Below are 22,175 nucleotides of genomic sequence, written 5' to 3'. Positions count from 1 at the left end.
GCCTGACGTCACGGGGTCTCCGAGGGGGGGAATTGTTGCCAAGTAGGCCCCCTCTCCTGCTTTAAGGCCTGCCATGAACTGTGTTAAAGTTTCCTGCATTACTGTTTCACTGCTGCTACACAAAGACTGCTTTGCACGTGTGTTCTGATACACGTGTCAGTTTCCTGCCTGCGTGTCAATTACCTTGCTGCTGCAATAGACTGTGTAGTTTACTGACTCCATGTTTGGATAACTGCACAAAGGACTCTCTTCCTGGGCAACCCTGCCCTGACCTGTATCTGGACTTCCCAGTGTGTGTTTGGACTTTATTACAAGTGTGCCCCGTGCCTGCATTGCCATCTGCCACGGACCGTGCCTGTTCCCTGCCTTGGACTGTGTTTTAAAGTGTTGTTCCCCCTGCCTCCATGGAAGCCTGCCTCATATGGGCCCAAGCCGCTGCTAGCAGCCGGGCGCCTGCCGGGGAAACCTCCAGCGAGCCTGGCTAGGCGCTCCCTGGTCAGTTCCCGCCTGGAGCCTCCCGCGGGCCGGTCGCCGAGCTTGCCCTCACTACCGGGCAGCCTGCTATCCAGCCCCAGCCATGCCCAGCCGGCATCCATGTTCCTAGGCAGCTAGAAGACCCTGAGGAAGAGACTGCTTTGAGAAGCCATTTCGGCGAAGCGGGCACACCACGTCCGCAGCGAGAGTACCTCGCCCCACTCTGCATATCTTAGGAGCCGCCCCGGAGAAGGAACTAAGTGCCGACCATCCCAAGCACTTAGAGAATGCATCTCAAAGAAACCTCCGCATTCCAGAGCTGATGACATCAGGACAAGCCCTGTCCGCTGGAACATCCTTTCAGCCCACTTGGATTTCCCCCTCCCTCTTTTGTCCCCTCTTCCTGAGGTGTCACTTATCACAATCTGATTACCAAAGTGGCCCATCCAAGCCATTCAGTAACCCATTAGAACCTTTGTTTTAAACTGTGAGAACCACCAAGTAAAGAACCAGCCCCAGGGTACGTTTTGGGGTATTTAAGCTGGTCTCTCAGACCACACATTGCTTAGGCCATTCCCATCCAGAACCCCTCGCTGTCTGTGGCTTAGGCCATTCCCATCCAGAACCCCTCACTGTCTGTGGCTTAGGCCATTCCTATCCAGACTTCCTTGCTGTCCGTCTGTGGTACCAGTGCTGGCATTGGGCCACCCTCGCTGCTGTGTCTCTGCTTCGCTCCAGGATAAGTGAGTATTCCCCCTATCATCGTTGGGAACCAGCTAATGCGAACGTCTCTATATTTCATACTCTGTATTTCCTAGATCTTGTGTGTTTCTTGTACGCGTGTGCAAGTTCAGGCTTACGCCACATTGTTAGACAATACACGTGTTTTGAACCTATTTGTAGTCTGCCTCTTTTTCACTAGAGTGTCTGGGATCGGGACCTCCGTAGACATAGGTTAAGATCCGCACTAATTTTAAGTTACAGACTGCTACAGCTAATTCCCCATTATAATAAAGAGCAGTTCTGGTAACAGTCTGTTGTGGCTCCCATCTTGTTGAATAGCCTCTCTGAGGAGGTCAGGAAGGCTCTTGCACTTCTGTCATTCTTCAAACTACCTAAACAGAATTGTTCAGGAGGGTATTTTTATAAAGGAAATAGGGCTATATTACAGGGCTCAGAAAGGTCCTTTTATAAACAGAACAGGACTGTACACTATACCACTGTGTATAGCAGTGGTCCTCAATGTGGTCCCTATGGGTGTCACAGCACTCACTGATGCCTTTCCTAGCATTCATCAAGTGTTTTTAGAAAGTGGGTGGGGACAGTGGAGCTTTTGCCCAGCCGGGGTTTTGACTGGCCATTGGAGATTGGATTGGCTGTGCAGATTTAAAAGCAACAACAGCATTGCTTTGGGAGCAGCTGCTGTTGCCAGATCCCCCAGAGCCTAAAAAGGGGGACGGGGGGGGTTGGGGGCATGCGCCTAAGGAGTACTTACCTCGTGCATGCACAAAGCATGCACACTGCTGAACACTTCCTTGTCAAGGCATGACAAGGAAGTGAAGGCGCCCATGTGGGACTGAGGAGCAAAGAAAGAAATTAAAGACTGATCCATAAAATCAGCATAATTAAAAATTCTTACTTCTGGTGTGCCACAATCACATTCTTCATCCTTATCTACTATTTGATTGCCACAAACAGGTTCTGTGAAGATATCACTTGGTTTGGGAGGGTTTCTAAGACAGCTTCCACCACCTTTCAAGATAAGGTTTTCAAAATCATTGGAACTGCAGCTGCTGAAGTTCTTGGACCCCCTACAAAGGAGAAAATTGTATGGCATATGTATCTGCCCAATCAAATTATGCCTACCCTGTTACTCATTTTGTGGCTACAAGTATTATTACCAAGCCAACTGAGATAACACATCTCTTTTTTCTAAAACTGGATAGTGGTTGAACAGCCTGGGTTTCTTGCAAAAGGAGGAAAGTTATAGACGTTAAAGAAAGTGTACAGCATAGTACTTCAGGCTTTGCTGGAAATATTCTTCTAGTACCAGTGGTCAGGAAGCCAGCGTGCAACTAACAATGGTTAGCAAGTCAGGCTAACTGCACAAGCAAATGACAGAAATATTCCATGCCTCTCCAGAAAGAGCAAACTGTAGGCTCATGCAGCCTCAGTTTGCCTTGGGCTATCCAGGGGAGGAAGACCTGGTTTAACACTTTAACCTTCACTCAGTTTTGCCATTTGAAGCCATCTTCTCCCATCTGCTATTAGCATTTCAATTTCTGTCTCTGAACAGCAAAACTTAGAGCCAAAACACACGAGAAGAAATACCTAGATTCAGCATGTGTTCTCTTACCTCAAGGTTTGCCGGGATCTGTATTTCCCTCCCTGCTGCTCTGTACATGCTAAACTTTAAGCTTCCAGGACGCCTACAGATCCCGGCAAACTTTGAGGTAAGAGAACACGTGCTGAACCTAGGTATTTCTTCTTGTGTGTTTTGGCTCTTAGTGGATATTGAAGGGTTAAACTTGTCCCTTAAATGCACTCTCCTTGCCTGAACAATCATGGAGGTAAACTGAGGCTTCACAAGCCTTCAATTAGCATTTTATAGACAGGGCCAAGACGTCTGTTTGATATCTAAGTAAAAGGAGGCCTGGATTCAAATTGCCTCTCAGCCACAATGACCCCTGGGTAACCTTACATAGTCACTGTATGTTAGACCAATCTACATGACAGGATTGTCGTGAAATAGAGATGGGGAAAGCTATTTATGCTGCCTTGAGCTCCTTAAAGGAAAGAAGATTAAAATCTGATAGACAGAATACAGAAAGTAACTGGATGAAAAATGAGTAATTGCAAGCTCCATTTTTCAAAGGAAGGTCACACTTGGATTACACTATATTCTGTAGAGTAACTGCTGTTCTATTCAAGGCAGTGCCAGTGGGTGTCCTGCATTACTTTAGGACTGGATTCCATTGCTACAACACAAGATTCTATAGTGTATCAATAGCGGGATTGTATTACCTGATGTTAGGTATTCTAGTAGATCAAGGAAACGAGATGGACATGTTAATACCTAAACTATAAATTAAAACAAGGTTTAAAAAAACTCTCAACTCAAAGAGCTCTTACATAGCTGTACTGTGCATAATGTAGGAACCCGGGCATCCTTTATCATCATGATTCATACCCAGATTATGTCCCAGTTCATGTGCAACTATTGAAGCATGACCAATCACATCCTGATGTTTAAACTGGCAAAAAGATCAAAGAGATATAATGTTAAGATGATAACTTCTGGAGCAACAGTGCCTCCTGACTTATTTGTACAGCAAAATGTTCCTTTTAAAAAAATATTATTTAATATATTTATTTATATTCCACAGAATGATGTAAGTGTTTAAGGTCTTCATTGGGGAGAAAGGTAGAGTATAAGTAAATAAATAAATAAATAAATATCCTACAATTAGAGCTGTATGTACTTTACAATGATAAATACAATGATACGTGCTACCAAGCATGGAATATAATATCTGGAATCTTAGGTTTGGTGTTTCCCCCCAACTTTTTAGCTCCTTCTACCTCATGCGGATGTACAAGACTTTGAAAACATTGGTGCATGCCTAATAACATTTTACAATTCAGACTGAGGTTTCAGCAGGAATGATTATAAGACTATATGGATTCATTTAATTTACATAATTAATTCAAATAATGGAGTCTGACTTTTCTTGCTGTAGACTTTGGGCTATTGAAAAATCCATTTATTTATTTTTCACAATGTGCATTAAGCATCTACACAAATATCAATGAGTCTGTTTATTATGACCAAGAAAAGATTGCCATTTTGTTTTGCTTTTAGCTTTATGACCAAATCATTAAGGAAAACATTTCCTATCTTCCCTGAATCTGATTTCACAGTGATTGTTGGCTAGGTTTATAATAAACAACTCCAAGGGAAATTTCCAAGATACAGTAGACATGACTGAATAAAGGAGTTCAGGTGTAGATATTTTCTGTTTAACAGACCAATATGAGAACGTAATGTACTTACAGTGCTGATTGACCCTCCAAAATCCCGGTTACAAACTGTCCCAACAAAAGCCATTCCAACTGTCATACCAAATGGCTCTCTCCCTCTGCAGTGCAAGAACATAATTAGTGTAATGCAATTGGAACTCGATGTATTGTCGAAGGCTTTCACGGCCGGAGAACGATGGCTGTTGTGGGTTTTCCGGGCTGTATTGCCGTGGTCTTGGCATTGTAGTTCCTGACGTTTCGCCAGCAGCTGTGGCTGGCATCTTCAGAGGTGTAGCACCAAAAGACAGAGATCTCTCAGTGTCACAGTGTGGAAAAGATGTAGGTCATTTGTATCTACTCAGGAGGGGTGGGGTTGAGCTGAGTCATCCTGTAAGAGTTTCCCAGGGTGTGGAACAGATGGATGGGATGGCCATGGGGAGCCCACTCAGCCCAGTTATAGCAAACTTCTACATGGAACATTTTGAAAAAACAGCTCTAGAATCAGCACCCCACAAACCTAGTGTATGGTTCCGGTTTGTGGATGATACATTTATCATTTGGAGCCATGGGGAGGAAGAATTGATGGGGTTTTTGAATCATCTCAACAACATCCACCTGAACATACAATTCACAATGGAGAAAGAAATCGAGGGAAAACTCCCATTCCTGGATACCTTGGTCATCCGCAAAGCAAACTTTCAGTTAGGTCACAGGGTCTACAGGAAACCAACTCACACTGATCGGTACTTACACAAAAACTCCAATCACCACCCCCGACAGAAAAGAGGCATAATGAAAACATTAGTGGATCGTGCAAGACGGATATGTGAGCCGCACTTTCTCAATGAGGAAATTAATCATCTAAACCATGCACTTCAGGCAAATGGCTACTCCAGAAATGAAATCCGAAGAGCAATCAAACCCAGGATGAATCAAACAACCAAGGAAAAACAGTCTCCCACAGGAAAAGTGTTTTTGCCATATATCAAAGGAATTACTGATCAGATGGGAAAGCTTATGAAAAAGCATAACCTTCAAGCAGTATTCAGACCCACCCGAAAAATACAACAGATGCTACGATCAGCAAAAGACAGTAGAGACCTCCTCACCTCTGCAGGAGTATACCGTATACCCTGCAGCTGTGGACAAGTTTACATCGGGACCACAAAGCGTAGCATCCAGACAAGAATAAAAGAACATGAAAGACACTGCAGACTTGGACAACCTGAAAAATCAGCAGTGGCTGAACATAGCCTAACGCAAACAGGGCACAGTATCTTATTCCAGGACACCAAAATACTGGACAACACTTCCAACTACTTTGTCAGACTGCACAGGGAAGCCATTGAAATTCACAAGCATAAGCAAAACTTCAACAGGAAAGAAGAAACCTTAAGAATGAACAGAGCATGATTTCCAGTTCTGAAAAACACCAGGCTAACAAAACATTCTATCCCCGACAATAGCCCTGCAGAGAAGATTAGCACATCAAGCACCAATCCATATGCAAAAGAACCTCCTCAGGATACAGTGAAGCCTCCTGCCATTAGCATTCCACACCCTGGGAAACTCTTACAGGATGACTCAGCTCAACCCCACCCCTCCTGAGTAGATACAAATGACCTACATCTTTTCCACACTGTGACACTGAGAGATCTCTGTCTTTTGGTGCTACACCTCTGAAGATGCCAGCCACAGCTGCTGGCGAAACGTCAGGAACTACAATGCCAAGACCACGGCAATACAGCCCGGAAAACCCACAACAGCCATCGCAATTGGAACTGTTTAGTTTATTTGTGCTAAACCATGAAAGCTATAGCATTCAATATGAAATCTAACAGACTGAGCAAAACTCAAAGGAATCTCAACTCAAAATATGAATTCACTCAACTTATGGTCTGAAGTAGAGATGGGCACAAACTGGGAAAATGCTGAACCGTGAGGTTCATGGTTTGTCGCGTTTCATGAACCACAAACTTTCACAAACTTGCCCTGGTCCACGAACCAGTTCGTTTGGGGCAGCAGAAGGTCTGCAGAAAGCCCATACTCCCTCCGTTGCCTAGGAAACTGATTGATCAACACCAGGCTGTCTGCAGTGACGAACCAAAAAACGAACCAAATGAACTGGCCTAAAATTCATGGTGGTTCAACAGAAATGGGTTCTGACAAACTGCTGGTAAACACCAAGGAAGTCCAGGGTCACTACAGAAAGACAGGAAATGGCAAATCATCTCAGTTCACCACTTGCCTTAAAAACTCTATGTGGTCTCCAAAAATTGGTGGAAACATGACAGCACTTTAAACACACAATATTGAGTTAGGTCATTGGTTCATCTGGTAGTTTTGTCTACTCTGACAGGCAGGGGCTCCCCAGGGCCTCAGGCAAAAAGTATTTCTTAATATCTGCTACCTTTAATTGGAGATGGAGAGCCCCGTGGCACAGAGTGACAAGGTGCAGTACTGCAGCCCAAGCTCTATTTATGACCTGAGTTTGATCCTGGTGGAAGCCAGGTTCAGGTAGCCAGCTCAAGGTTGACTCAGCCTTCCATCCTTCAGAGGTCAGTAAAATGAATACCCAGTTTCCTGGGGGTAAAGTGTAGATGACTGGGGAATGCAATGGCAAACCACCCCGTAAAAAGTCTGCCAAGAAAACATCGTGATGCGATGTCCCCCCATGGGTGAGTAATGACTCAGTGCTTGCACAGGGGACTATCTTTACCTTTACCTAATTGGAGATGGAAGAGATTGTATCTTGGACCTTGTCATGGTCAGGAAGCCTGAGGCCTTGAGTAAATTTCCAGTAGGCCTTGCTGTCAATTCCCATGCAGACCTACATTTCCCAAGATCTTCCTACCTTTAGCATTGGACTTCCAGAAGTGACATCATCAATGGCCACTCCCCAGGCACTCAGGAGGCTGGGTGGGCAGGCCACTGCCCCAACACTCAGGAGGCGGGGTTGGCTGGCTGCTCCTCTGGCATGCAGGAGGCCAGGCGAGCAAGCGGGCTGGCTGTTTCCCCAGTGCACTGGAGGATGGATCAGCCACTCCCCCAGTGCTAGAAGCAGGGGGTGGGGGAGGAGGCAGAGGTGGGGCAGGAAGGCCTGCTGGCACTGTTGCCAGCTCATGGATGTCAGCGGCCAGCCTAGGGTTGCCAGGTCCCTACTCTTGTCTTGCGCAATGACATCACTTCCAGGAAGTGATGTCAGCAGCTGGCGCAATGACTTCACTTCAGGAAGTGATGTTGTTGTGGCCGCTGAGAGTGCGCCTGGTGAGCGCCTTCCTGGGTTGCCTGCTGTTGGCAGCAATCACTGAGGGGTTTTCTACTTCCTGCTGATTGCCAGCGATCAGTAGGCAATGGGGAAAACCCCTGGGAGATTTATTGTCGAAGGCTTTCATGGCCGGAGAACAATGGTTGTTGTGGATTTTCTGGGCTGTATTGCCGTGGTCCTGGCCTCTGGCTACACGTCTGAAGATGCCAGTCACAGCTGCTGGCAAAACGTCAGGAACTACAATGCCAGGACCACGGCAATACAGCCCTGGGAGATTGCTTGCCACTGGCAAACAACTGGGAAAGCTTAGGACAGCTGCCCCTACCTCACACACAAAAATACTAGATATTATTTTTCCAGTATTTTAACCCTGTTTCCCCTGGACAGATCAAGAAAAAAATGGACTCTCTGGGGGAAAACTGGACACCTGTCAACCCTATAACAGAAAGGGGCAGGTGTTCTTCTCCCAGGAGCTGAGTAGCAAAGAGATCGCTACCAGCAGGAGAGGTTCCCCACCCAGGGAATTTGAGCTGGACCCAGGAAGGGCCAGGTTTGTAGGGAACAGTCAGTTAGCCATGTTAGGAGGCTTTATTGTTTTCTGCCAACTCCTTTATGTGTTCATTTTGCCTTAGTTATTCAAAATACATCCCCTCTTAAACTGTTTCTCTCAAGTATTTCCCCCCACCTATTCAATTATTGCCCTTGTTTAATAAAGCATTTTGCTTTACTTTGTCTGGGTCCTTACACCTCAAGTTCAACTGGTCAACTGGCAATGTCCTCACTAGCAGAGGTGTGCTTCTAGGAAGACTGAAGGGAAGAGGGGGTGCTCTGGGCCCTCCCTACCTAGTTGAACTCTCAAACCAGAGTGGTGGCAGCCAGTATGGCCCTTGCCTGCTTTAGGGTGAAGGGAGCAAGAGGGAGAGGGATGTGTGTGTGGGCTAAAGGACTCCTGGGAAGGGATGCCCATAGTAGGAAACCCTCACATGACCCCTCTTACCTGCAACAGACTTGCAAAATACTGAATCCTCATGGCTGCTGAAGCAAGCCTGCTGAAAACCTAGAACATGGCCCAAAATGCAGCAGTCAGGCTCTTATTGAGGCTGGATACATCCCCTCTGTCCTGAAATATCTGCACTGGCTGCCCATTTTTTTCTTGGCATAATTTGACATGCTGTTTTTTTTATCTTTAATGCCCTAAACAGCTTGAGGTTGGGGTACTTAAAGAACTGACTCCCGTACTGTCCAGCTTGCCAGTGAAGAATGTTTTCCCAAGCTCTGTTCCCTGTGCTCAGCCTGCAGTGGTGAGATGGGTGGCAAACAGACACAGAGGTTTTCAGTAGGAATGCTTTGCCCAGAGGCTTGCCTGACTCCTACTTTATTGTCCTTTAGATACCAGGCTAAAACATTTCTATTTACTTTGAACTGAAGGGTTCCATCTTTCTTAGCTGTTTTAATAGTCTGCTTCTAGCCTAAAGGCTGTTTTATAAATTGTGGTTTTATGACTTACTGTAATATTGATACTTTTAATGTCTGTTGTTTTTATGATTTTATTGTAATTTTTTGAAACACATGAACAATCTCTACCTGGAGGAGATATACATATGTTCTATATAAATAAACACAGAGGCTCAGGTTTAGATTCTAGTAGCCAGGGTGATAGAGAGAAGCGGGGAGGACGTTTTTGCTCATTAAACACATCTGTTAGCCAAACCTCTGTGATCTTGGTCTTATTCCTTTTTTCTTTGGATTGCATAATGAACCAAATCTATTATCTAAACAGTCCTTATTCCGTAATACCAAAACCCATCCACACACACAAATCCTTTGAACGTAAAATTTCAAATTCTGAAAGAAAAAAGACTAAATATACACAAAAAGTATGCTTACTGTACACTGCTAAGCATAGTTATACCCTTTTAAGTTCACTGATGTCAGTAGGCTTAGAAGGGTGTAACTGTTTAGGATTGTACTGAAAGTGTTTGAAACATACAAATGAAATTTATTTAGGAAAATTATCCTAATTTGCATTATTTATGCCTGATACAGAATTTGAGATCTTTTTTTAAAGCTCATCAGGACTCCATGCCCAGTTTGTGATCACAAATTGGCTGATGTGGAGGAACCATTTCTTACATGATAAGATGGCTAATATCATTTCTTGGTTGCTTTACAAGAGCTTTCTGTCTCCATGCCACAAATGCACTCAGTACGTCTCCAGCTGAACTCATATCCACATCTATGAAGTTTTCTTTAGTCCATATCTCCAGTCCAACAAGGACAATTTGTATGTTTAAAGAATTGAACATCTGCAAATACACAACTGTCATTACATGTACAGGCATCAGTAAGCTGATTAGAAGCAAATTCCCTCAAACCTTGTGCATTTGTTCTGTTTCTGGCACCAAACAGGCAGTTAACACAGTAGGAGAAGTTGACAAGGCAACCTCTGCTACATCCAGTGCCAGTGAATATGCATTATGATACCAAAGAATGCACATTTTTGTATGGTTACTGTTTCCCACCATGCATAGATATGCATGCATTTTATTCCTGACAATCCATATTATGGTTCCACATCAGCTTTCCACCTTATCTGTAAATGTGTTAATAGCAATGACTAAAAACATGCACTCCAAAACTGTATGTATACAGGAGAGAAAATGCTAATTCAGAAACCATCCCCCTCTTTGACTCCTATGCTAGGTGGCATAGATTGATGGGGGACATTTTTATTAGAAGACACCAAATTTATATCTGTGATGGCTTACCGCATCAACGTAATTAACCAGTTCAACTGTTTCCTTGGTTACAGCTGCCTCATCACGTAGCTGCAAATACTGAAACAATTAAAAATAAGACGTTCAAGGATGGAAAGTTTAGATATTACAGCAATACAGACAGACTGGATTTAGAGAAATTACCTTCTTGTTATCCACAACCATATATAGTTCGACATAGCTTTTTTGTGGCAGCACAGCACGTCTCCTCTGTAAATTGGAAATCAGAAATATTTATACACGTTACAGTCAGTCTTGAATTGAGTTAGTTAAAATAGATAAAGCTTGCTCTAAACAATTCCAGATTTTTTAAAAATACCAGAAATCCAAGGAAGAAGATAATTTATCATCTGAACCTGTACTACCATGTTTTCACATCTCATCAATGTGTAATTTTTTGAAAATGGTAATTAGGTAGATCACAGAATCATAAAGTTGGAAGGTCCCTTATAGGGGGGTTCAACTCCTGGTCAATACAGGAAAACCAAAAACTAGAGCCTCCCTGACAGCTTTGAAGCCTCTGCTTGAAGATCTCTAGCAAGTGAGAGTACTCCCCACCACTGATTTCATCACTTAACTGCTCATACCATTAGCAGTAAGACTTTCGCACAGTGTTCAACTAAAATCTACCCTCCTGTAACATATGTCTGATCTAAAAAGACTGAATACAACGCTATTAAAAAATAAATCTCTGTACACAGAAAATCTAATGTCCAGGAGAAAGGTTCTGGCATATTCTCCTCCCTATGTAAAGGATACCTCCCCCCCCCCTCCCCAGCATGAGTGAGGATTCCATCACATAAACCTCCACCTGCAGCATGAAGCGACACATTTCCCACACAAATTTATCTACTTAGTAAGAGAACAGAACTAGGCCAATCCAGAGACCAGGGATAAGGATATAAACTGCCCTCTCAACAAGCACAGGAAACTTTCTGTGCTCCTGTGGGTAATTCAAATGCTGTGTCTGACACAGAAAACTGTCATGGTCACAGGGCACTCCTATGTTCATCTTGGTTGGTGAGTGAAAAAGTGGGGGCACGAGGATGGAACTAGGGAAACCCTTCCCCCCTCTTTTAGTTGAAAAGGATCAGAGACCTGTGAGTGCTGTTTTACTCATAGTTCTTTGGATAAGACTCATTTACATAGTGGAAGTCAGCCCAACATATATCACTGAACTTAAATCCAAGTAAGTATATTTGGATCAGAGCTATGCCTGATTGATCCAGAAGACTACTACTTAATGAAGCCACCGTGAATCCTGATCCCTGGCCCACCCCCACCATCCTTCCTTTCCCTCATGTTTAGGCAAAGTTAACACCTTTGTGTGAGACAGCTGCACTGCACTACGTTTTGCTAATGATGTTATAGCAGCAAAGTCAAACTGCATGTGCTTACTTTTCTAAAATATTACTAGGACTGCCCTGCCTTTCTCTCAACATTGTCCATTTCCACATGTCCTTAAAGGGACAGCCCACTCACTGAATGCAGGCAGCTGAACTTCAGGGGTCTATGTTTTCAAAATGGCTGCAGGCTGTTTGGTTCAGGTTTTTTGGTGCCCTTTCTAGTACCACGGGAAAGTCTAGAGTGAAGTGGAAAAGCCACCCACATTTGGTGAGTGGGCTGTCCCTTTAATGACATGAGGAAATGGCCATTGTTGAGAATTCTTTGTTGATGCAACACTCCGTACAACTGAACCATAAGTTCCATTCAATGATATTAAATCAAGAAACAGAAATAAAACAGCTCACCTCAAGGTATGAATTTATAAAGATAAGACTACTTGAATTCAGGGCAGCTAAAGACAAACAGCTCGTTTTAAAAATTATCATTGACACAATTTCCACAGCATTATTTTATCAACAGAAATCAATAGACCATAGACATACTTGTATACTAGAAATAAATTATGAATCTCAATTTTATTTTTTTTTACTAAAGCTATAACAACTAGATTAGGCATCTTAAACTGTTTCTGAAAAACAAGAAATTCTTTTACCCGTAGAACTGTATCCCTGTTAGAATGACCATATGATATATTTGTGTATTTCAGAAAAGCCTCTATGTTCTGCTGAGGATGATACAGGTGATTATTTTGCACACCACACAGAAAAGAATCTTGAGAAAAATTTTCCGCTCGATATAAAATGTGTTCAAATTGATCTGATCCATCAATTGGCTCCATACCATACCGTTTGCCACCAATATGGAGGATTCCCCTGAAACCACAAAAGCAAGAAAATCTGAGAGCCAGTTTGGTGTAGTGGTTAAGAGTGCGGGACTCTAATCTGGAGAGCCAGGTTTGATTCTCCACTCCTCCACCTGAAGCCAGCTGGGTGACCTTGGGTCAGTCACAGCTTCTAGGAGCTCTCTCAGCCCCCCCCCCCCACCACACAGGGTGTTGTGTTGTAGGAATAATAATAGCATACTTTGTAAACCACTCTGAGTGGGCGTTAATTTGTCCCGAAGAGCGGTATATAAATCAAATGTGGTTGTCGTTGTTGTTAATTCGAGCCCCCTTACTCTCCAAAAAGTAAACAAAATGTTATTATTGGTAAATAACTTACAATTCCTTGGGAATTTATTTTTAATGTAATGCAGTTTCCCAACAGGCCACAACATACACTACCTTGAGTTTCAGAAAGTTTATTAATGAACATATTCCAGTCAGATAGAAATATCCACATATTCTCAGATTTTGTAAATTCAATTATTTTAATCAAAAGTTAAAAGTAATCCATGCTTTAAAGTGTACAATGAATTCTCAAATATGCCAAATTTAAGAATATGATTTTGTCGTCTAAGGCTGCAATCCTAAGAACACATTCCTGGAAATAAGTTCCTTTGAATAAAATGGGACTTATTTCTGAGCAGACTTACTTAGGATTGCACTCTAAACCTGGAGCCCTCTACTGTCTATCATTCTCTAATGTCATAATGCTATACAAGGCTATTAAGCCGTTATTAACAGTAGAGTATAAATATTTCTATATAAAAAGGCACCATGTTCCCGACGATGCACATTTATCCTGGTGCGCCAGCACAGGAACACCAGGATAAAAAGTGCATCCTGGCCCGCTTGCCTCTCCAGAGGGAGCTGCCATGGTAGGACAGCCAGGCGAGCCCACCCACCTCTCCAAAGGGCACTGCCGCCACAGGACAGCCAGGCGAGCCCAAGTACCTCTCTGGAGAGAGCTGCTGCCGCAGGACAGCTGGGTGATCCCACCTGCCTCTCTGGAAGGAAATGCCACTGCAAGGAGCCGCTGTGGCAGGATGGCCGGGCAAGACTGCCTGCCTCTCTGGAGGGAGCCACCACAGGGAGACAGCATGGCAGGATGGCCAGGTGAATCCGCCCGTCTCTCTGGAGGGCACCGCCATTGCAGGACAGCCAGGTGAGCCTGTCCACCTCTCCAGAGGGAGCTGCCGCAGGAAGCCTAGTGTTCCTGGGTTTTCTAGGGCCCGTTCTTTTTCAAAACGGGCTCTGTTGCTAGTAGTGTAATAAAGTTCTCCTCTCCTCTGATAAATGAAAAACCTCAAGAGAAAGATACAGTGAAAAGAAAGAATAATACCTAAGTCCATCACAGGTACTGAAAGCAAGCAGAGAGTCCGCAACTCCCTCGAGAACTCCATGGTAATAACAGTGAGTCTAGAACCAATTAATAATGTAAATTGTTACATTGTCTAATGCAAGGGACATATTCAGCCTACTACTTGGCAAAAATAAACATACTATGCTTACACAAACTGGCAACTGATTCTTAAACATGTTTACAATAAAGGTCGTTCAACTGAAGCTTTAGACACGTCAATGTGCTTAGAAATCTTTCCTATTCAGACATAGCAGAGTGGAAAAAAATTGTCATGGAACTCAATGGAGCCCTTTGACAGTTAAAGGTATGAATAGAACAAGCAACTCAGAAAACAAATTAAAAGATAATTCTACTATTAAGTTCTGGCTTTCCATTACTGAAAATTTGATGAGCTGGCTCTTTGAAAATTCTTAGCTTAAAGTCTGCTTACTCAAATCTTGATATGTGATGGATAGCATTATCTTCTTAACAGACAATGTGCTTTAATTTTCAAAACAATATCGTGGAGAGTAGAATTCTTATAATGTAATCCTATGGAGTTACTCCAGTCTAAGTTAATTGACTTCAATGGGCTTAGACTGGAGTAATTCACCACAGGATTGCAAAGTTAAATTCTTAGCAAATGAGGTACAAGCCTTCAAAGATTATTTGGACCAGCCCATGGGGAATGCAGAGGCATTCTCAGAAGCAACACAGCATCCAGATGGGGATATACTCCATACCCATTATTCCCACCCTGCACCGCTGGAGGGCGTTTTGCTGGGCTTTAAAAAAAATGGTAGTAGCTATATCAATAAAGCGGTACAATGCAAGCTATGCATTAAAAAAAGCTGGCAAAAACGTGCTGGGGCAGGAGGCAGAACAGCAGGCATTGAGGGGATATGAAGGGGAAATGGCACTGCAAGTATGTGGTTCAGAAATCCAAATTTTCTCATCCAAATAGTGGGCAAATTAATTTTGACTATGCTGTTTACAAAAATATCATAGCAATGTAGTTTTGGAAAACAGCATACCAAGTAGAAAGAAAGGATAATTAGAAGATGACTGAGAAAACAGTGCTGTGTAAAAAAACTACTGTTTGGTTGCAAAACCAGACCAAAAACTCCACAAAGCAGCCATATGCATAGGGATCCCAGACCCCCGGTGGGGGCAGGGGATCCCCCGCCCCCACCCCCACGTACCTAACCGGCGGGGGGGACGCACCTTCCCTGTGGGCTCCCCCGCAACGCTGCGCGCTCCCTTGCATAGCAGGCACCAGGATCGGGCCCATTTTGGCCTGGATTGGGGCCGCTGCGGAGCACGGGAGTGCTCCTGTGCTCTGCAGCGCCTGAAAACGGGCCCGATTGGCAGCAAAATGGGCTCATTTTCGGGTGCTGCAGAGCGCAGGAGCACTCCTGTGCTCTGCAGTGCCTGAAAATGGGTCCCTTTTCAGGCACTGCGGAATGCAGAATCACTCCTGCGTTTCGCAACACCTCAAAAACAGGCCTGTTTCAGCACCGATCAAGCCTGTTTTGAGCCCCTGTGGAGCCTAGACGTGCTCCTAGGGGCTGCGCGATGATGTCACTTCTGAAGTGACGTCATCGCGCCTGTGGGGGCACGCGTACCCCCTCTCCCCCAAGGTAAGTGCCAGGCCCCTATCCCCCGCATGGAGGTTGAGGGGGCCTAGCAACCCTACATACACACCATACCTTGGCTTCAAAGGGCGTTGTCTCCAATTTCCCATCATTGCTGTAAGTAAATATTATGAAATTTTCACCAATAAGATGTCTGAAATTAAAAAATAATATGGTTCACTATGTCTGTATTAAAAACTTAAAAGGAACAGATAGTTCAGCAATCCATACAAGAGCACATTTTCCATTAAGTATTTTACAGTGAAATCCTAAATAGAGTTACTCCAGTCTAAACTCATTGAAATTAATGGGCTTAGACTAGAGTAACTCTGCTTAGGGTTTCACTGTTAGGGTAGCAGCTGTGTTATATCCTAGTATCCAGGGGGTTTTTTCTGGGAAAAGAGGTGGTGGAACTCAGTGGGTTGCCCTCGGAGAAAATGGTCACATGGCTGGTGGCCCCGCCCCCTGATCTCCAGACAGAGGGGAGTTTAGATTGTCCTCCACGCCATGGCATGGAGGGCAATCTAAACTTCCCTCTGTCTGGAGATCAGGGGGCGGGGCAACCAGCCATGTGACCATTTTCAAGCGGTTCCGGAACTCCGTTCCACCGCGTTCCAGCTGAAAAAAAGCCCTGCTAGTATCATATCTGAACTAAAACAGCATTTTCTATTATCAAGCCATCAATAATTCTTGTCAAGTATCTCCTTGTCAAACTCATTCTGCTGGCTGGCAGGAGACAAAGTCCATCTGAAACAGACTTGATAGCCGGCTCCCCGTCAGGAAGGGAAGACAAAGCCGCTCTGCATTGCAACTTTCACTTCAGTCAGTCAGCATTTTGCACCATTAAGTGGTTCATGCATTTCTAGGTGCTTGAGCTCTATTCCTTCCCAAGTAATGCAAGGTCAAATGCAAAGGATTCCATATTCTGATAGACTTTACAACTGTGCTACTGGACAGATAGAAATTTTGGAGTGTTGTTTACTGGGATGCAGTAATTTTTGTAGTATTAGGGATCTGTGGATTACTCCTATTTTCTATGATAATGCAAGGCTGTCAATACCAGATAATTTTTTTTTTTTTTGGAAATCATGGACTTAAGTGTTACACTGACTGTTTTTAATTTTTTGCCTGTGTTATTAAATTTAAATGATTTTAAGTGTGATAAATATTAGGTCATTTTAAAATTGTTTGTTTTAGTATTTAGTGTAGCACTGCTCAAGGTCTGTTGACCAAATGAGTAGTATCGTTAAAGTAAATTTAAAAATACAGCTGAAGATGGAGGGCAAATAAAAGGTAAGCTGTTTATTGGGTTTGAAGGAGAGAAGGACATAGGGAAAGGAGAGCATATTCAGGCTGCCAGGAAAAAGGAAAGGGGAAGGGGATACAGGGAAAGTGAAGTATCCCCTGCAAGTCCTTGCAGGTTCCCCACCATGCAATCAGGCCTGGCTCAGCTGGCACCACACAACTGGGCCATAGGGGAGAGGCTGGTGGAGGAAGGGGAAAGGTGAAGACAGGGGGGCAGACAAAGGTGGGTGAGAAGGAGAGAAGGGAGCAGAAAAAGGGGAGAGGCTGTGGAAAGCAGGGAGGGGAGGGGACCCTCTTGTTCAATATTAATAGTTATAGCCTATATTACTGTATGTGTGTATTAGTTGGGGTCGGACACAGGGCATACAGTAATCATGTGGCTCTTTTAAAAATGTATAAACATAGTTTTATGCAAGCCACAGAATGTGCACCAATGTGTTCAGTGATATAGCTATTACCACTTTTTTAAAGTCAGAAAAAGCCCTCAGGGGTGGGACGTATTGGCTGCAGCAAGGACTGAAATAAAGAAAATGGTGCCAATGTGGAGCAGGACCTAAAAATATACACATTTCTCCATCTATCAGGTTTCCAAAGTATGGTTGGATTGCCAGCCCTCCTTACTTGTAAAGCAGGGGAATGAGTGAGCGTATTGTAGGCATGAGGGCCCAATCCAGCGTTCTCATGCATGCACAAACTGTAAAGCACTCCAGAGGCCCTTATAACATCACTTCTGGTTGAAAAACAAAAGCGACGGGGTCTCAACAGGAGCAAAACTGGCCCCAAACATAGCATCCCTAATCCAAAGCATCCCTAATCCAAAGATACTTTGACTGCAATCTTTCCAAAAGGATTGTGTCAAACCAGGTTTGGGAAAGCTCTCTGCAAAGCAGAGAAAAACAGTAAAGTACAACAAACAGAAGTCATCATCATGTGGATTCTGCAGAATCTCATATCTCATGGAAGGTTGCTCCAAAGGAGCCCCCAACATTGGGGAAGGGTTTTTCAAGGGATACTAGAGATTGCCAACAGAAGTCCATAAAAGCCACTTTCCATGCATCAAACACAATACAAACCACATTAAATCTCAGCCATTATTTAAACACAAGCTATTATTTTCTTATTAGACTAATGAGACTTTTTTGTGGGAGATTATTCATAGAGTCGTCAGAAGTGACTTGACAGCACATAACACATACACACACACACACACACACACACACAGAAACAACACTATATATTAACAATGTAAATTACAGGTCCATTTAAAGAACATTAAAACAGGATTCAGAAATTCATATGAATTGTCAGCAAAAACTATGTGCTTGTTTTTTATATTTTTTATATTTTTTGTATAGATCAATTACATTTTCACAGCAGCTACTTGTTATATTTCATTCATTCATTCATTCAGAAAAAGATCTTTGCACATTCCGTCCATTTCAATAAATGAGATTTCCTTTCCATTTCTGCCATTCCAAGTGACTGTTCCAATGAAATATTAATACAAAATATTATACTGATCAAAGTAAAAACTAAAAATATATTAGAACAGCATATAACATACTTATTTTTCTTTAATTTCAAGATGTGTGTTCCATTTCCAGTTTGAATCAAGTAAGATAATTCATTACCTAAATGTTCCTGAAAAATATATAAGATGCAATTTAATTCAACATAAAATACTTTTATTTTTTAATATATATATATATATATATATTAGATGGAAGAAAAATCCACATAGTTTGTCCAGCTAGGAGTATATTGGGTATTCTACCAGAATTCCTGCCAAATAAATATGTATTTATGTACATCATAAATGTAAAGGAGTTTTACATCCTAAGCCTTCAGCACGATGACTGATGTACCACAGATCTCAAGAGGCATCTTATGCAAGACAGTAGAGTGGCCTCCCAGTCACAACCAGTCATTAGCATATTTTTAAAAAATGTATACCCCACTTTTATCTCCAATGGGGACCAAAGCAGCTTATAACATAATCCTCTCCTCTTCCATTTTATGAGGTACCCCTACGAGGTTAGTTAGGCTGAAAGTGTGTGCTTGGCCCAAGGAAGCGGAAGCTCCAGTACAGAGGAGAAGAAGGATAATTTAAAAATACACTGGGAAAGAGAAGTGAGAGAGAATAAAACCAACACTGTAGTGAAAGCTGCTGCTGAAATGTTACTTTAATCTGCACAGCCAATCAGATCTCCAAAGGTTAAGCAGAAGTCCTGCTGGGCAAAAGCCCCATCTAGTCTCACTGACTTTCAAACAAACACTTAGTGGGTGTCAGGAAAGGTTTCCATAGGTGCCATGGCACCCATGGGTACCATATTGGGGACCCCGTTCTAATTTCTACACCATGCTGGCACATGTATCATTGTTTTTATGTGGCTGGCTCCATGGTACCGATAAACCCAGCAGTGGTGTAGTAGAAAGAGTATTGGACTAGGATCAGGGAGAACCAGGTTCAAATCCCTGCTCTGCAACAGAAGGTCACGGGGTGACCTTGGGCTAGTCACACTTAGCCTAACCTACCTCACAAGATTGGTGTGAGGATAAATGGAGGAGAAGAGAATAATGTAAGCCACTTTGAGTCCCTACTGGGGAGAAAGATGGGGTATAAATGAAGTAAAATAAATTAGCATAATATTCATTTTGCTAGGTGCCTGCCAACGGTAACACAATTTCCTAGCGATTCACTCCTGTTCCCACTGACCACCAGTTGATCCACAGGAGAAGGCAGACTGGGAGACATACTGGTGAAACAGGTGCTCATGGCCCCTGCCAATAACATCATTGAGATTCTAAAACTTGGCCCGAAAAACGTCTGAGGCTGAATTTTAAAGAATCACCCTGGCACAATGGCTTCACTTATGTGTCACACCAGAAGGGACATCATTGGCAGGGGCCACACGCACAGATAAGTACCTGCACCACCACCCCACCTCCTGCAGGTTGCCAGGAGGGACCTGGCAATCCTAGATTCTATAAAGATAAGTAATCCTGAATTGTGATCCATCTTTGTAAGGCCACTGAACACACAATTGGCCAAAGAGGGGTGGTGCACCATTAAAACACACAGCTGTTGGTATGTCCTGGGTTGGCTCGCAACACCAGCCAAATATTGTGATAAGATGCTAGGCAGCAATTCTTTTTCCTGATCACATTAACTTCTTTACTGAAGCAAAGATCTTTAATTACACATGCTTGTCCCATTTATTTATAGACAGTGTTGTTTATCAGGATGCCATATAACAGAAGGGGGGGGGGAAGTGGCAGTGAAATAAACCTCATGAAGATGTGCCCAGCGCTTCTCCTTCTCCAATAGTCTTTGAGGAGTGACAATCTCATAGGTAGAATATCTAGGGATCTGGTGAGCACTTCCACCTAAAAGAAGGTTAAATTGTTTTTAGTTTGTATTGCATTTTTTTATTAAAAGGATATGAAATATATTTTTTTTAATGTTCTGAAGGATTTATTTATTTTACGCCATTAAAATGCCAGAGGATCCATACAACAAGAAAGGATTTCCTTCTTAGTGTAGGTTTCAGCTAGGTGCTGCCCCTCTAGCCCCCTGCTCCCCAGTTTGGCCCCTGGGGGCACTGGCAACCCTAGTTTGAGCACAGACCGGGCACCAAAAGTTGGCAAATCTAGACATCAGTTGCGTTCTCAGTCAAGTGGAGGCCTTAAACTTTCCTCCTTAACTTTTTAGTAACTCAACAAGTTGGGGAAGGAAGGGAGAGGTAAGGCAGTCAGGCAGAGCAGAGAGACAAAACAGGCGGATGGAATGAGGCGTGCTCAAGCACAATTGGCCAACACCCCCGGCACTGCTATCCAGGCCCAATCCCATCAAAGCCTCTCCCTCTCGCTACTGGTAAGCAAGCAAGATGGAGACAGCGCTACTGCACATGATATCAGTCGGGCAGCAAAGGATGGATTTTCTGCTTGTGTTTCATGCCTCAGCTTCACCCTTTTGTGAAAATACCCATATCCTTCTAGTTGGGAAAGACCAATCTTAAGCTGCCATTAAAAATACAAAAAGGCAATTTTTGCTTGAAGGTTAGTATTTATTTACCTGGTAATATGGGTCTGTCAATACACTGACAGACAACTCCAGTCCTTGACTTCAGGAGTTACTTCCTCTGACCACTAGCCCACCTCAACTTGTTGCAAAGGGAGTGTAATTGGGAGGATACCACACATTTTTGGCTTGGAGCCTATAAATTGCCAGCCTTTCAAGTACTGTATTGTATCCTATGAGGTTTCCCACTCAATCTAGCCCAACTCCCTTTCTCACTGCAGCCATAATCCCAAAATCCCTATCATAACCTTTTAGGTTATGAAAAGGGGTCTCCCTCCCCACTTTCGCCAGTGGAAAAGCTGGTACTGTTCACTCCAGTATCCAGTACTGTAAAATGTATGTTCTCATTTCTGTTTTTAGTTGAGTAATACTGCATTGTCAACAACGCTAAATTGATTCTGCCAAATCTATGACAATCTAGCATCAATCTAACTTGTTGTGAGCAATGACTGCTAACATTTCCTGAGATTTTCTAAATTTTAAAAAAAACTTTAAACTATCCATAGACTGGATATCATCATCATCATCATCCTTCCCCCCTCCCCCCACCCCGAAGTAGCAGGAGCAGTCTCTCATCATCCTTCCCTATAATCCACCAACTCTACCAGGTATCTCTCTACTTATTTTTCATAAATACCTCCATATATCACATCTAGAACATTCCTTTAGAAATCATAGTGTTACACAGTTTACTTTGTGAACTATGTATCAACTACTGCAGCTCTAACTTCCCTCTATATTTAGTGTTTTAGCTATGCTAATCTAATATACACGAAAAGGTGCCCTTTTTATGGTACTGTAAAGCTTGATCATCAATGTTCAAGAAAAAAACCCTCCCCGTAGGTTCTTTGCACAAATAACATTTTTCAACAAACCAAACTTTGTGTATCATTTAATGCCCCTAGATTTGATCAGAAAACTTTGCTCAGTTTTGTTGCCCCATGAGTACAGAGATTCCCATAGTGATGCACTGACTTCCCACACCCCTTTTGGGATTCAAAGCATAAGGAAGATATGCATGTTAATCATATTGTTTCCCTTTATAGC

At 43.2% G+C, this 22,175-nt stretch overlaps 1 protein-coding gene across 2 annotated transcripts in view; it reads right to left on the bottom strand.

Annotated features, from left to right (window-relative positions):
- The window catches only part of LOC129331788 (disintegrin and metalloproteinase domain-containing protein 9-like), a 65,177-nt gene that overhangs the window by 35,886 nt on the left and 7,116 nt on the right, over nt 1–22,175 (bottom strand). The window contains exons 3-13 of one of the 2 annotated variants that reach the window (XM_054982295.1): nt 20,337–20,434; nt 18,612–18,688; nt 15,818–15,896; nt 14,109–14,185; nt 12,539–12,758; nt 10,684–10,749; nt 10,531–10,590; nt 9,896–10,068; nt 4,529–4,613; nt 3,607–3,728; nt 2,114–2,285 (exon numbers count right to left, since the gene is read on the bottom strand). In XM_054982295.1, the coding sequence (XP_054838270.1) occupies nt 2,114–2,285; nt 3,607–3,728; nt 4,529–4,613; nt 9,896–10,068; nt 10,531–10,590; nt 10,684–10,749; nt 12,539–12,758; nt 14,109–14,185; nt 15,818–15,896; nt 18,612–18,688; nt 20,337–20,434 (1,229 nt within the window). Of the gene's footprint in view, nt 1–2,113; nt 2,286–3,606; nt 3,729–4,528; nt 4,614–9,895; nt 10,069–10,530; nt 10,600–10,683; nt 10,750–12,538; nt 12,759–14,108; nt 14,186–15,817; nt 15,897–18,611; nt 18,689–20,336; nt 20,435–22,175 lie in introns of both variants that reach the window. The other variant, XM_054982294.1, reaches the window with a different exon arrangement.

Source organism: Eublepharis macularius, chromosome 6, assembly GCF_028583425.1.
Source record: "Eublepharis macularius isolate TG4126 chromosome 6, MPM_Emac_v1.0, whole genome shotgun sequence".
NCBI classification, from domain to species: Eukaryota; Metazoa; Chordata; class Lepidosauria; order Squamata; family Eublepharidae; genus Eublepharis; species Eublepharis macularius.
The sequence above is the reverse complement of the archived record's forward strand: the minus strand, read 5'-3'. Positions and strand labels throughout refer to the sequence as shown.